This window comes from Impatiens glandulifera, chromosome 2, assembly GCF_907164915.1.
Source record: "Impatiens glandulifera chromosome 2, dImpGla2.1, whole genome shotgun sequence".
In the NCBI taxonomy this organism is placed as follows: Eukaryota; Viridiplantae; Streptophyta; class Magnoliopsida; order Ericales; family Balsaminaceae; genus Impatiens; species Impatiens glandulifera.
Genome location: NC_061863.1, coordinates 1,511,740 through 1,527,946, shown reverse-complemented (window position 1 = coordinate 1,527,946; position 16,207 = coordinate 1,511,740). Strand labels below are relative to the sequence as shown.

The following is a 16,207-nucleotide window of genomic DNA, read 5'->3' as shown; positions in this document are numbered from 1 at the left end:
AATTGGTCTCTTTCGTTAGATTTCATATTCATTCTCATTTTGTTTAAAATTTTAATTATTATTATTATGGAAAACCCTATTATTATTATTATATGTAATGCATAATAAGGCCCATAAAAAATAGCCGCTTTTTGTAAGGTTATAATTTATTTTTTAACATGTTTTCTCTAGGGTTTAAATAAATTAAAGAAATAAATTCAAATTTCATCTCAATCAATCATTCATTTTTATCTAGCTCTGAAAATCGACAAGTCATTCACTTGAATGAATTTCAAAAATAAAATTTGTTTCTTTAGTTAGATTTCAAATTCATTCACATGTTAACTCATTAATCCTTTTTATATTTAAAATTTGTCTCCTTCGTTACATTTTAAATTCATTCACATGTTAACTCATCAATCCTTTTTATATTTAAAATTTGTCTCTTTCGTTAGATTTCATATTCATTTTCATTTTGTTTAAAATTTTAATTATTATTATTATTATCATGGAAAACCCTATTATTATTATTATTATTGTTATTATTATTATTATATGTAATGCATAATAAGGCCCATAAAAAATACCCCTTTTTTCTAAAGTTATAATTTATTTTTTAACATGTTTTCTCTAGGGTTTAAATAAATTAAAGAAATAAATTCAAATTTCATCTCAATCAATCATTCATTTTTATCTAGCTCTGAAAATCGACAAGTCATTCACGTGAATGAATTTCAAAAATAAAATTTGTTTCTTTCGTTAGATTTCAAATTCATTCACATGTTAACCATCAATCCTTTTATATTTAAAATTTGTCTCCTTCCTTACATTTTCAATACATTCACATGTTAACTCATTAATCCTTTTTATATTTAAAATTGGTCTCTTTCGTTAGATTTCATATTCATTCTCATTTTGTTTAAAATTTTAATTATTATTATTATCATGGAAAACCCTATTATTATTATTATATGTAATGCATAATAAGGCCCATAAAAAATAGCCGTTTTTTCTAAGGTTATAATTTATTTTTTAACATGTTTTCTCTAGGGTTTAAATAAATTAAAGAAATAAATTCAAATTTCATCTCAATCAATCATGCATTTTTATCGAGTTCTAAATTTTAATCGACAAGTCATTCACGTGAATGAATTTCAAAAATAAAATTTGTTTCTTTCCTTAGATTTCAAATTCATTCACATGTTAACCCATCAATCCTTTTATATTTAAAATTTGTCTCCTTCGTTACATTTTAAATTCATTCACATGTTAACTCATCAATCCTTTTTATATTTAAAATTTGTCTCTTTCGTTAGATTTCATATTCATTCTCATTTTGTTTAAAATTTTAATTATTATTATTATCATGGAAAACCCTATTATTATTATTATTATTATTATTATTATATGTAATGCATAATAAGGCCCATAAAAAATAGCCGTTTTTTCTAGGGTTATAATTTATTTTTTAACATATTTTATCTAGGGTTTAAATAAATTAAAGAAATAAATTCAAATTTCATCTCAATCAATCATGCATTTTTATCTAGCTCTGAAAATCGATAAGTCATTCACGTGAATGAATTTCAAAAATAAAATTTGTTTCTTTCGTTAGATTTCAAATTCATCACATGTTAACCCATCAATCCTTTTATATTTAAAATTTGTCTCTTTCGTTACATTTTAAATTCATTCACATGTTAACTCATTAATTCTTTTTATATTTAAAATTGGTCTCTTTCGTTAGATTTCATATTCATTCTCATTTTGTTTAAAATTTTAATTATTATTATTATCATGGAAAACCCTATTATTATTATTATTATATGTAATGCATAATAAGGCCCATAAAAAATAGCCGTTTTTTCTAAGGTTATAATTTATTTTTTAACATGTTTTCTCTAGGGTTTAAATAAATTAAAGAAATAAATTCAAATTTCATCTCAATCAATCATGCATTTTTATCGAGTTCTAAATTTTAATCGACAAGTCATTCATTCTAAATTTTAATCGACAAGTCATTCACGTGAATGAATTTCAAAAATAAAATTTGTTTCTTTCCTTAGATTTCAAATTCATTCACATGTTAACCCATCAATACTTTTATATTTAAAATTTGTCTCCTTCATTACATTTTAAATTCATTCACATGTTAACTAATTAATCCTTTTTATATTTAAAATTTGTCTCTTTCGTTAGATTTCATATTCATTCTCACTTTGTTTAAAATTTTAATTATTATTATTATCATGGAAAACCCTATTATTATTATTACATGTAATGCATAATAAGGCCCATAAAAAATAGTCATTTTTTCTAAGGTTATAATTTATTTTTTAACATGTTTTCTCTAAGGTTTAAATAAATTCAAATTTCATCTCAATCAATCATGCATTTTTATCGAGTTCTAAATTTTAATCGACAAGTCATTCACGTGAATGAATTTCAAAAATAAAATTTGTTTCTTTCCTTAGATTTCAAATTCATTCAAATGTTAACCCATCAATCCTTTTATATTTAAAATTTGTCTCCTTCGTTACATTTTAAATTCATTCACATGTTAACTCATCAATCCTTTTTATATTTAAAATTTGTCTCTTTCGTTAGATTTCATATTCATTCTCATTTTGTTTAAAATTTTAATTATTATTATTATCATGGAAAACCCTATTATTATTATTATTATTATTATATGTAATGCATAATAAGGCCCATAAAAAATAGCCGTTTTTTCTAAGGTTATAATTTATTTTTTAACATGTTTTCTCTAGGGTTTAAATAAATTAAAGAAATAAATTCAAATTTCATCTCAATCAATCATGCATTTTTATCTAGCTCTGAAAATCGACAAGTCATTCACGTGAATGAATTTCAAAAATAAAATTTGTTTCTTTCGTTAGATTTCAAATTCATTCACATGTTAACCCATCAATCCTTTTATATTTAAAATTTGTCTCTTTCGTTACATTTTAAATTTATTCACATGTTAACTCATTAATCCTTTTTATATTTAAAATTGGTCTCTTTCGTTAGATTTCATATTCATTCTCATTTTGTTTAAAATTTTAATTATTATTATTATTATGGAAAACCCTATTATTATTATTATTATATGTAATGAATAATAAGGCCCATAAAAAATAACCGCTTTTTTTAAGATTATAATTTATTTTTTAACATGGTTTCTCTAGAGTTTAAATAAATTAAAAAATAAATTCAAATTTCATCTCAATCAATCATGCATTTTTATCGAGCTCTGAATTTTAATAGACAAGTCATTCACGTGAATGAATTTCAAAAATAAAATTTGTTTCTTTCGTTAGATTTCAAATTTATTCACATGTTAACCCATCAATCCTTTTATATTTAAAATTTGTCTCCTTCGTTACATTTCAAATTCATTCACATGTTAACCATCAATTCTTTTATATTTAAAATTTTATTAACAATTTCAAATAAATCAATATAATCCAAACTTAAAATTTATATTTAAAATTTTTTCATCCATTAAACCAAAATTGATAATTTAAAAGAGTAACAATAAATTGATAATTTAAAAGAGTAACAATAGAAAATAATAATTTAACATCATAAATAAATTTGAAAAATTAATTTAATTTCTCCTAATATATTTCAAATTCATTGGTTTAAAATTTTGATGAAAATTTCAAATAAACCGATCTAATGAAAAACTTAAAATTTAAATTTGAAAGGTATATATTCATAGCAGCCTTGAAGTGAGTCCACTCTCTCTCTCTCTCTCTCTAATGCTGTCTCTTCTCCAGCAGCTGAAACCCTACACCTCTTTTCTCACTTTCGATTCAGTACGAATCTTAGTTGCAGGTTAGTTGAGGAAGAATCAAGTGGAGAAATGAGTGGCACGCGATCTTCGTTTACGGAAGTCGGCAGGATGCGTTTTCAGCCGCCTTTCACTCCGTCACAGTTGCAGGAACTTGAACATCAAGCTCTGATATACAAATATATGGTAGCTGGAGCGCCTGTATCATCAGAACTCCTTATTCCGATCCTTCAGAGCCTCGATTCATCATCGCCTAGGTTCTTTCACCACTCGTCTGGTAAGATAAACGGATTAGCTTTCTTTCTCATTCTTTTTTTATTGTCGTTGTTCTACCGATTTGCTTATGCTTTCACTTAACAGCTTTTGGAAATTTCTTGTTTATATCTCCGTTGGCTTTTAGATTTCAATTTTGGTTGAAATTCGTTTAGATTCTGTGATTGTAGTCGGTTATTCTTCCAATTATGGAAAGAAACTCGATCCAGAGTTAGAAAAACGGATTATCTTTCTTTCTCATTCTTTGTCGATTGTTGTTGTTCACCGATTTGCTTATGCTTGATATAGTCGTATTGATCATTAGATTCACTTAACATCTTATGAAAATTTCTTGTTCATATATCTCACTTTGCTGTCAGATTTCAGTTTTGGTTGAAATTCGTTTACATTTATGATTGTAGTCTGTTATTCTTCCAATTATGGAAAGAAACTTGATCCTTTTGGAAATTTCTTGTTCATATCTCTCCTGTCTGTTAGATTTCATTTTTGGTTTAAATTCATTTACATTTTATGATTGTAGTCGGTTACTCTTCCAATTATGGAAAGAAACTTGATTCTCATTCTTTGTCGACTTTTGTTCACCGATTTTCTTATGCTTGATAGTCGTATTGATCATTAAATTCACTTAACAGATTTTGGAAATTTCTTCATCATATCTCCATTGGCTGTTAGATTTCAGTTTTGATTTAAATTGCTTTACATTTATGATTGTTGTTTGTTACTCTTCCAATTATAAAAAGAAACTTGATCCTTTTGGAAATTTCTTGTTCATATCTCCCTTGGCTGTTGGATTTCAGCTTTGGTTGAAATTCGTTTACATTTATGATTGTAGCTGGTTACTCTCTTCCAATTATGGAATGAAACTTGATCCATTTGGAAATTTCTTGTTCAATCTCCCTTGGCTGTTAGATTTCAGTTTTGGTTTAAATTGCTTTACATTTGTGCTGTAGTCTGTTACTCTCTTCCAATTATGGAATGAAACTTGATCCATTTGGAAAATTCTTGTTCAATCTCCCTTGGCTGTTAGATTTCAGTTTTAGTTTAAATTGCTTTACATTTGTGCTTGTAGCTGGTTACTCTTCCAATTATGGAAAGAAACTTGATCCTTTGGAAATTTCTGGTTCATGGCCTTGTTCGGTTTGGGTTATTTGAATAACCCAAATCCAAAAAACGTCTTTTCACTCTACCTCTCTTCCATCACATCACTAAATTTATTAACCAAAACACTAAAATATCCTCTATTTTAAATTATTATTTTTTATTTTGTCATTATATATTAATATCCTTCAAGTCTTTTTACCCAAAAATATTTTCACCACTAATCATTAATTTTCAAATAACCCAGGTTTTTTCAAAAATCCTTATCCGAACAAGGCCCATATCTCCCTTGGCAGTTAGATTTTAGTTTTGGTTTAAATTGCTTTACATTTGTGCATGTAGTCGGCTACTCTTCCAATTATGGAAAGAATTTTGATCCTTTGGAAATTTCCGGTTCATATCACCCTTGGCTGTTAGATTTCAATTTTGGTTGTAATTCGCTTACATTTATGATTGTAGTCGGTTACTCTTCCAATTTTGGAAAGAAACTTGATCCAGACTTAGGTAGGTGCAAGAGGACGGATGGAAAGAAATGGAGGTGTTCAAAGGATGCAACTCCAGACTCCAAATACTGTGAACGTCACATGAACAAAGGCCGTAACCGTTCAAGAAAGCTAGTGGAATCTCAAACAAACTTTAAATCTCCACCAACTGTGGTATCGAGCTATGGTGGTAGTAATGTAGGGAGCAGCAGTTTTCAGAATCTGCTTGGGTCTTCCATCGTTAATAATGAAGATGACTCGTTATATAGAAGCAATGTATTGAAACTTCAGATGGAATGTCTTGCATATGACACTACAGATAAGGAACAAAGGTTAGCAGTTCTTCTCCTTTGATGTCTTCTTCATATTATGAAATGTTGATCTAAAGCTACCACCCTAAGTGAGTAAAATTTATTTTGTTATATGAAAGGAACATAATCACAAAACCATAATGTTAATAGGGATAGCAGTTTCAGCTCTTTGGATAAAACACAAGAATCACATATTGGTCTTTTTGCACGAGTATCGATTGTGGGAAAAAACACAATTACAAATATGCATACTTTGCTATCTATGAGTTGAAGTTCATATGGAAAGGGTTTGACTCTTTGTATAAAACACGAACACTCACATCTTACCTAGACTTTACCTGCAATATTATGCTCTAATTGATTGAGTCTCTATTGTTGTTATAAACACCATTAAAGCTGTGTATAGATAGGTATAAATAGAGGTTCATATCGGTTAGGCTCTGCTCTTTGAATAAAACACAAACAATCACATCTTACCTAGATACAAAAACACTTGGGTCTTGTTTGATGTTAGTTATTTGGGAGTTTTTATTGGGTTTTTACCAAAAATCTTGTTTGATGAAAAAGTAGGTTATTTGGGTTTCTAATTGGTTGAATTATTATAATGTCCTTTTGTATTTTAATTTTAAATTCTTTAAAAGTAAAGCAATGGTATTTGTGAATTTTGGTAGATAAATTGTGTGATTTGATGGTTGAAAAAAGATATGATGGGATGGTTGGGTACCCAAATCAAACTAGATGTTATTGTTTTTGTGTTTTTATTTGGATTGGTTTACATATAAACTTATTTTGTTTATGTATCTGGAAATGATATAAACAAAATCTCCTAAATGGGGCGATTACGTGCAATATCCTCTTATTGCTCGAGTCTCTTGCTGTTAACTGTGGCTACTTTGGTATGTATAATGAGTAGAGTTGTTCATATATTGGTTGGGTTTGGCTCTTTGGATAAAACACGATCAATCACATCTCACAAAGACTTGACTTGACTTGAGTCTTGATTGTGGTTAACTATCGAGACTCTGGCTCCAAAAACGTATCTGGACTAGAATATGTTTGAAAACTAAACGTAAGACAAATTCAGAAATTTGTCGGTAGTTTCTGGGGTAGTTTCTGGATAAACACGATCCAAAAACCAAAATTATTCTTTTTTTTGCCAAGACAAAATAGAGTTGGATTGGATTGTTTGTATTGATCCAACTCTTTATTGCTTCTTCCATACTATGTATTAGATTTTTTATTATTTTAATCTTATGTGAACTGTGAAAACGCAGATATTTGCATGGAGAGGAGCTTTTGCCTGATGCATTCAAAAACACATCTTCTGTTGTAGACTCGGGAAACCCTAGAGTTCATAGCCTAGACTCTAACTTCGACAACACATGGAATCTTATGCCCTTTTCTAACATGAGCCCACAATCAAATCCAGGGAATATAGTCTCCAATCTTAAAGAAGAAGATGAGCATCATGGCATGAGAACATTCTTGGACAACAATTGCCTTCCCACTTCCACAAAGGGTTTATTATGGCCAAACTTTGAAAACACATTCTCCAACACTCAATTATCCATCTCGACGCCAGTAGCCTCACCCGAGCCATCTTCTCCATATAATGGTAAAATATATATTTTTTTTACTTAAGTTCCATTTAGAAACACTTTCTTTACCTGGATCTAGGTTTGAACGATTAAACATTAACAAATTTATAAATATGTCCAACTAAATAAGTTATGCTCCGACAATTCAAACTCAGATCCAGCTTGGAAATTGTTTCCTAGTTTTGCTATTTTGAATGATCTTGTTTTGGTATTGATGCAGATGCAGATGCATGAAGGCGTCTTCTCTATCTCTATTTCGGTACGAGTATAACTGGTAATTCAATTTTTTTGGTTTGCAAATTCTATTACCATTTTATAACTCTTTCGTTTGTTATCGGTTTTATCACTATGTTGTACTGGTATTTCTAAAATATTATTGGAACCTGCCTTTTTGTTTTCGGGTTTTGGCGGCATGCATTAATTTCTTCTTATTTAGACTAATTGAGTTTTTCTTATATCTCGATCACATGTTCAATAATAATAATATGTGAATCAAACATGACCTATGTTAAGATAGTCATACAAATAATTTAACTAATTAAAAGTTTAATCACTTAGATTAAAAGTTTATTCTTTTCTCTTTAAAAAATTATTAAATAAAATGTTACTTATTATAAAAAAAAATCCATATTCAATGGAATTATTTATTACTAGTAGAATAATAATTTTTTCCCTTTCTATTTTTTTTTTTCATAATATAACCAGGACCGGCTGAAGGGCAATGACCCCATTTTTTTTACTCCCAAATTATATTATAAAATATTTTTACCATATAATATCATATTTCTTTATATTTATTTATTTTTTTTTTTTATATTTATTTTCTTATAATAAATTAACTTTTTATTTTCATATTATATATAATAAAATATTTTTTTTAATATATATTATTTATTTTTCTCTCTAGTATATATAATATAATAATTTTTATTTTTCCATGATATAATATAATAATTTTTTCTCTCTCCATATTATATCTAATATAATAATATATTATTTTTTTTTTCTCTCGTAAATGTTTTATTATTTTTTATCATTTAATATTAGCCTCATTTTCTATTTATTCTTATTCTATCAATCACTTTTATATCACTAACCTTAATTATATTATTTATATTTTAGTCGTTTTACATCTTTAATAATCTATATTTTTTTTTATCATAAATTCAACCTCAATTGTGAAAATCATCTTTTGAGATTACATTTTAATACTCTTAAATTATTTTTTTTATTTGTTCTTATTTTTATGTTTATCTTCATAATTTCTTCTCATTTTAAAATATATATTATATTTTTTTTTTCATTATAGAGACATCATATACAATATTAAAAAATAGTGTTTAGAGTATAATATATTTTTTATGTTTATCACTAATGGATTAGTTATGATATCAACTGAAAAATAGTGTTTAGAGTATAATGACTTATATAAAAATTTTGCATCAAAAAATACATAGAGGAGCATTTTTGTTAATTAATAAATTATTATGATATATTTTTTCGTTTACAACTTGTTTTATTAATATTTTTGATATATTTTTTAAAATATTTTTTTATACTAGTTAATATTGTTATATATTAATTTTTTTTTATAAAACATAAAATTATTAAATTTATTTTAATTTTATGAGGCCACAAAATTTGAATGTGTATAGCCCTTCCAACTTCGGACAACCAGCCTATTAAGTTAATAGTTACATTCAATATCATGTCACTTATGTGTTACAATCAATAAGAATTTAATACATTATTAATTTCAACACAAAAACGTGTTAAGAGATAATGTGGAGAAGATTCTAGGTTTTTAAATTTTAATTCATTACTCATCAATGAGAATTTTAGTCTCATTGAATAGTTTTCAAATTGGTAACTTATAAACATAGACAATTAGAAAACATGGGTCAATAAATATGTATAATTAATGAGCAAGAATATACTTTATTCTTAAAGAAAATTATTTGGTTTAAGTATATTTTAAATTATTATTTATTATTTTATTATTATATATTAATAAATTTTTAATTTTTTTATAAAAATATTATCGTTTTTTTTTAAATTATCATCAATTATTAATTTTTAAATAATCATATTTTTTCCTATCCACCTAATGTAAAGAATTGTTTAATGATTATTTTTAAATATATTAATCTCCATTAATCATCATTTATTTTTACAATCAACAACCAACCAAACTAATGTCAAACACATAGTTGATTGAAATACTCAAATAGTTTTATTTTATAATATTTTTATAATTGAATCATTTAATTCAAATATAAGAGTCATTTAATTCAAATAATATGAAATAAATTATTAATTGTTTGTTACTAAAACACTTCCAAATATAATTGGTCATTTCTTTCTTAATTTTACTTCAATTCTTAAATTAATTTTTTAAAATGATTAATATCTGATTTTATCTTAATACTTAAAAAAAAAAACTAAAATACATCTCTCATTCAATCTCAAATTTTAAAGTTAATAAAAAAATTATATTTCAAACATTTTTTATAATAAAAATTAAACATTAATTACTTAAAAAAATTAATTTAGTAATTTAGTTTGATATGGATTTTTTGAGTTTCGGTTTGTTTTTTGGATTTTTAACATTTTTTTAATCTTATCACAATATTTCTATTTTCTAATCATCTAATATTTTTACTTTTGTTTTTATTAAATTTTAATTTTAAATATAAAAGAATAACTAAAGCAACTAAAATTCAATTAATTTTTTATTTTTTTTATCAAAATAATATAATTTTTTTTTATAGTATCACTGAATTACATTATTAGCATTCATGGATCTTTCACTTCGTAAATTAGTCATCTACTTCTATTATATTTGTCGCTATTCACGATTGTAATTTATGACTTTCGAACTGTAAGTCTCAATCATAAGAATGGTCTCCTAATCCAAGTGTAAGTCCCAATCATAAGTATGATTTTCTAATCCCAGTAACAAAAGAAAACAAAACACTCAGTTTATTATTGTCCATTTGTTTGAACAACATGAATTAAAGAAGAATATTGTAGTTGAAGACAAATAAAAAAAATAGTTATATAGTTAATATTCAACTTAAAAAATTCCAATCCAAAAAAAATCAAACATTAAACAAACTCATTAAGGACCAAACAAAGTTTAGAATATTAGAAATTATTTAAATTATTTTATTCAAATAATCCCCAAATAATTTGACTTTTATTTTTTATTTTAAGTTGAAAAATCTCCTCATCCTATTTCCCAATTCATACCCAAAATTCTCAAGAGGAAGAAGACGAAGATCATCACAAATTCACAAACAAAACAAAATGGAAGTTCTAATTCCAATTGTCTGTTTTGGAGCAATTTCCCCATTAATAATCTCTTCATGTTCTAAATGTGCCGAGCGTTTTAAAGACGAAATGGAACACACACTAAAATCATCTTTCGATCAAGCTGTAAACGGAGCCACAAGGAATCCGATCATCTCCTCCGCCGTCGCCGCCGCCGCCGCCCCTTTTCAAAACCCACAAGAATCCCAAACGGAAAAACTCCTCAAAGAAGTCGCCGGAGAAAACCCACAAAGGTACAATCCAACCCAACTTCTTTCATTAACCAAAAACTACTCTCAAATCTTAGGCTCTGGCGGGTTCGGTAAGGTTTATCTAGGTGAATTCTCAAACGGACTTAAATCCGCCGTTAAATTACTAAACCCTAGCTTCAACCAACAACAAGCCGAGGAACAATTTTTATCTGAAGTCACCACCATAGGAAGAACCCATCATTTTAACCTAGTTAAGCTATACGGTTTTTGTTATGACAAAACCCTAAAAGCCCTAGTTTATGAATACATGGAGAATGGATCTTTAGATCATCACTTGTTTGTAGATACTAAAACTATCGGTTGGGACCAATTATATTCGATTGCTCTTGGAACTGCAAAAGGGTTAAGATATTTACACGAAGAATGCCAACGTAAGATCATCCATTACGATATAAAACCCGCAAACATTCTTCTCGATTCGAGTTTCAAACCGAAGATTGCGGATTTCGGTCTTGCGAAACTGTCGAATCGAGAAGATACCCATGTCTCAATTAGTGGGTATAGGGGTACCCCGGGATATTCGGCTCCAGAGATGTTTAACTTAAATTATCCTGTAACTGATAAGTGCGATGTATATAGTTTTGGGATGTTACTTTTCGAGATACTAGGAAGGAGGAAGAATGTGGTGATATCATCTTCGTCGTCCGAGAATGTGGATTGGTTTCCTAAACGTGTTTGGGATAAATACGAAGAGGGGGAATTGGCGACGCTTGCGATTGATTGTGGGATCGAAGAGAGGAATAGGCAAAATGTTGAGAGGTGTGCGATGATAGCTATGTGGTGTGTGCAAGATTCGCCGAGTTTGAGACCTCCTATGAGTAATGTGGTTAGGATGTTAGAAGATGGAGTTGAAATCATGCCTCCTCCAAAACCATCTCATTACCTATTCTCTTCTACGATGAAAAGAGGACAAATCACCGAAAGCTCGAGTTCGGGTGATACTTGGTATAAGGAGACGACAACAACAGCAAGTATGGGTAATTCAAGTTCATCGCTAGAAAGAAACTCTTAAGATATGTTCATTGTTTTGTTGTTGATAATTTGTCTAAATTCTATTCTTGAAAGCCTTTCACATGTTATATGGAAAATTTAATTGAAATTGAATATTATGGGGTGTTTAGTTTTTAATAGAAGCTGAATTATACATTGATTTGATTATGATAGGATCATATAAATAAACTCATTTTTGGTGTAAATGTCTGGAAAATTCATTTTCAAATTCAAAAGAATATTTTTATAATATTTTTTTTACATTAACTTTTATAAAAGTTTAATATTACCATATATATTTTTTACAATGTTACAAGTTACAATACAATATTTTAATATCACTATAAATTAATTAAAAAAATCATTAATAATTCAAAAATTATAATACATAAAATATATTTTTTTTAATATTATTATAAATTTATGTTATATAAAAAATATTATATAAATGCATAAAATTATATAAATAAATTTAATGTATAAAATATACCTAAATTAAGTTTAGGGGTTGAATTAGAAGAGAATTATTATTATTATTATTATTATTATTTTTTTTTTTTGTTGAGATTGATGAACAATTGCAAGAGAGGGAAAATGATAAAAAAAACCATTTTAAGTTTAAGTTTGTGTCTCCTAAAGAAAAAAAAAAAATGTAATTTAAGTTTGAATTTTGGATATGATTGGAAATGCTCTAGAACTCATATTCTTGTCATATTCTTGGACATCCTTGTTTGTAGGATGAAAGTGTAGTTGGCCAAACTTATAAAAGTTTATTAGATCAAAATTCAAAATTTATTTAAAATAATATTATATATGATTCAATATTTTTATATATTAATCATTTAAATATATATATATATATAATTATAAAATTAATTAAAAAATAATAATAAGTAATGATATTATAAATAGTTAAGTAAAAAATAACCATATTTTTTTTTTCATACTTTTCTAACATATGACATATCATTCACTCTCATGTATTGTTATATATTAATTATTTAAAAAAATATATATTTAAGTATTAAATTAATTAAAAATCAATAATAAGTAAATGATACAAAATTATATTTATAAAATTTATTATATTAATTCATTTATTTAAATAAATAATAATTTTTTATAATTTATAAATATAAACATTTTAAATAAAATTATAAAATCCAAATTATTTATAATTTAATAAAATTATAAAAATTTGATAAATATAAGAGTATTAAATTTTACCCAAGTCTCTTAACAATATTTTCACATAATCAAAATTTTAAATTCAAACTTTTTCTTTAAAATAATCACAAAACTATAACTCATAACATTATAAACATGAACATTTTCAAATGAAGTATTCTCCTAGTAAAAGAACAAAAAGGCTTGAAGATGTGTTATCACTATAATTAATATTTAAAATTTTACATATATTAAAAAGAAAAAAACTGATTCCAAATCAAATGTGTCTTTTACAAGTAAATTGGCAAGATAATAAATGAGGAAGTCATAGCATAAAAAATAATTATCATAATGAACACAATCAAGTATTGAAAAGCCAAATTCTCAAAAGAAATCTCATAGTTTGGATTATGATGCTGTTTGTTCATTCAATCATAAGACGGGGCCAAGCATTCATCAACCATGTTTACAAGGTTAGGGTTTTCAAGCGCTGCGGCAACTCTTTCTTTATCATTCAACTGCTTATTTACTGCCACCATGTTTTGATAAACGATTGTCAAAAATCACACAATAACGAGGATCTTGATCAAGAAAACAATCTTATACCAAAAGAAAATTTTCCAATTTTAAGATTTGTGACGAAATACCAGTTTTCAATTAGGCTTATTAACTCGAAAACTGGATTTTTTTTAAAACCATAACTTAACCTGGATGAAGGATATAAACTATGGCAACCCATTCATACTGGATCCAGAAAAGAAAGGGAAAAAAACAAGTTCATTTGGAAGATATAAATGGGCACATTTGTAAACACTTGCTAATACTGAAATCACTAGCGCAGGTTCAAAATATGCAGAGTAAATAAATAAGGGAGATAGAGTAAACCTGCTGCTTCAGTAGCATGAGTTCCAGGTGCTACTCTTATGTCCACCTGTAACAGTTAGAAAAGCGTAAAATGAAATGAACATTAAGTCGTAAGTAAACCAGTGATAATGCTTACGAAATCGATTTTCATCGGGTCATAGCATATTTAGGAATGATCCAACTATATAGTTAATCAGATGATCAAATTCCATGATATTAATCAATTCAGATCAGATTAGCTTTCTGAAATCAATGGTACACCTTATCATCCCATCATCATTAAAATACCCTTACAGCTTGTTTGATGTAGGGTAATTTGATGGCTATTTTGGTATTTTCATGGTTGAAAGGATAGATGTAATACAGGTTTTCTTTTAAACAACCCAAATAATCCCCCAAGATCAAAGAAGCTGAACAAGGTTTCTTCTTCAAGCTCTAAATGATTTTATCTTCATCGCATTATAATAAAATAAGAGTTATACCTTGTAGCGTGAGGGTAAACTTCGCATCAATTTCACACGCAAGCAAAGTCCAATTACTGTAGCCATACTGCAATGCTCAACTGTTGGAGTGAAAGTAATCCTGAACCATAAAACTGATTAAGCTACAAACAAAAAAATCGACAATCAAACCTATCAAAGAGATGAACCCAAGATTCATGTATATTACCTCACGTAGCTTTTCTTGTCATCTACCTCAACAGCTTCCTCTGATATAACTTTTAGCTCTTCGAGGGAATAAGGATGCTCAGGGTCTTTTATGTCTCTAATATGATGTACAAATAGTTAAGAAAAATGTCGTGGCAATAATTCATCAAAAGGTTTGTATCATTTGAATAGTTCAAAATCGACAACAAAGAAGCCAGATGATAAACTATACAACTTAGATCAAGGAGTGGTCCACAACAATTTCAAATAAGTTTGGAATTGAAAATGAATACCATTAGGAATCTTCATAACCAAAGACAGATGAACAGTTAAGCTTGATACTAAAAGTTTCAAAAAACCATTAACAAATAACTATATTAGTTAAAGGATATCGAAAATTTCTTGTTCATCGATGGGTTCCACAGAGTATTCATCCACAACAGTTGTTGATATTCTTGTCCGACGATCTTTAACTTCATACACAACAGGGTTTGCATTGATTAAACTGGGAGCCATTTTCCAAAATCAGCCTGCTGCAATTGCAAACAAGAACATTATCATTCCATATTGAAGTTAAAATCAAATTTCTATGGTCTTAAAAGTTAAAATAGAATCATCAAATCTCAACCTTAACCTTAACAATTCAATTGAACTAAAACCCTATATTTTGCTGAATCAGAAAGTGTATTATTACAAAGCTAAAACCCTACCATGAAAATAATCCAAAACAAGGGTATGAACTCTTGGTATCCAAAGAACATACAGTTACATCTATAAAATGACCTAAACCACAGCAGGGATTTACAGAATGAATCATGTGATTTCGTTCAAATTCTGCAAAACCCAATTAGAAGGAAAGATTGAATCGAAGAAATTACCTATTTCAATGTTCAATCTCAATAGATTGAATATAGCGCCCTTGCGTTATATCAAGAGATTCCTCTGACCGTCACGGCGAAGAAGAAACAGAAGAATCGGCGGCACCGGCTAACCGAAGGAAGCAAATATTAATACCTGAAAAATACAATCTTTAAATATATTATCTCTATACATTTTTGGAACATAATTTATGTGACTAGTTTGATTATTTTTATTTTATTTATAAAAAATAATTTTCATTAAATTTAAATTCAAAGCTACACGTGATTAAAAATTAATTAATAAATAATACACAATAAAATATATAAAATCAATACAAATAATTAATGAACTTATATCAACTTGTATAAACAATTTATGGAGGATTAATGTTAAAATAGAGTAAACTAAACAAATCAATAAAACGGTATCGAAAAAATCTATACTAAATATTTTGAGCGACAATTATAATTGCCTTTAGCCGAGAGGTGATAAATAACGTCTAAAAAAATTATATTAAATGATAATTGATTTTCTACATGTATAGTCAAAATAGT

At 27.0% G+C, this 16,207-nt stretch overlaps 3 protein-coding genes across 4 annotated transcripts; 2 read left to right on the top strand and 1 right to left on the bottom strand.

The window, feature by feature from the left end:
• Nucleotides 1–3,751: 3,751 nt before the first annotated feature.
• Nucleotides 3,752–7,936, top strand: LOC124927386 (growth-regulating factor 3-like). The gene is made up of 4 exons (XM_047467794.1): nucleotides 3,752–4,055; nucleotides 5,609–5,963; nucleotides 7,217–7,557; nucleotides 7,761–7,936. Exons 1-4 carry the CDS (start codon nucleotides 3,851–3,853, stop codon nucleotides 7,772–7,774), a joined length of 915 nt encoding a protein of 304 aa, XP_047323750.1. The 5' UTR covers nucleotides 3,752–3,850; the 3' UTR covers nucleotides 7,775–7,936.
• A 2,865-nt stretch (nucleotides 7,937–10,801) lies between these two features.
• On the top strand, nucleotides 10,802–12,247 carry LOC124927093 (PR5-like receptor kinase). Its single transcript, XM_047467442.1, has one exon. It carries the CDS (start codon nucleotides 10,850–10,852, stop codon nucleotides 12,134–12,136), a length of 1,287 nt encoding a protein of 428 aa, XP_047323398.1. The 5' UTR covers nucleotides 10,802–10,849; the 3' UTR covers nucleotides 12,137–12,247.
• Nucleotides 12,248–13,480: 1,233 nt separating this feature from the next.
• On the bottom strand, nucleotides 13,481–15,801 carry LOC124926873 (protein AE7). Of its 2 annotated transcripts, none has more exons than XM_047467184.1 (6): nucleotides 15,671–15,801; nucleotides 15,185–15,325; nucleotides 14,815–14,920; nucleotides 14,628–14,727; nucleotides 14,167–14,212; nucleotides 13,481–13,810 (listed from the first exon to the last, which is right to left on the bottom strand). In XM_047467184.1, exons 2-6 carry the CDS (start codon nucleotides 15,306–15,308, stop codon nucleotides 13,710–13,712), a joined length of 477 nt encoding a protein of 158 aa, XP_047323140.1. In that variant the 5' UTR covers nucleotides 15,309–15,325; nucleotides 15,671–15,801; the 3' UTR covers nucleotides 13,481–13,709. The 2 variants fall into 2 exon arrangements, with proteins under 2 accessions (XP_047323140.1, XP_047323141.1); XM_047467185.1 differs by having other exon boundaries at nucleotides 15,185–15,322; nucleotides 15,671–15,794.
• Between the last annotated feature and the right edge of the window lie 406 nt (nucleotides 15,802–16,207).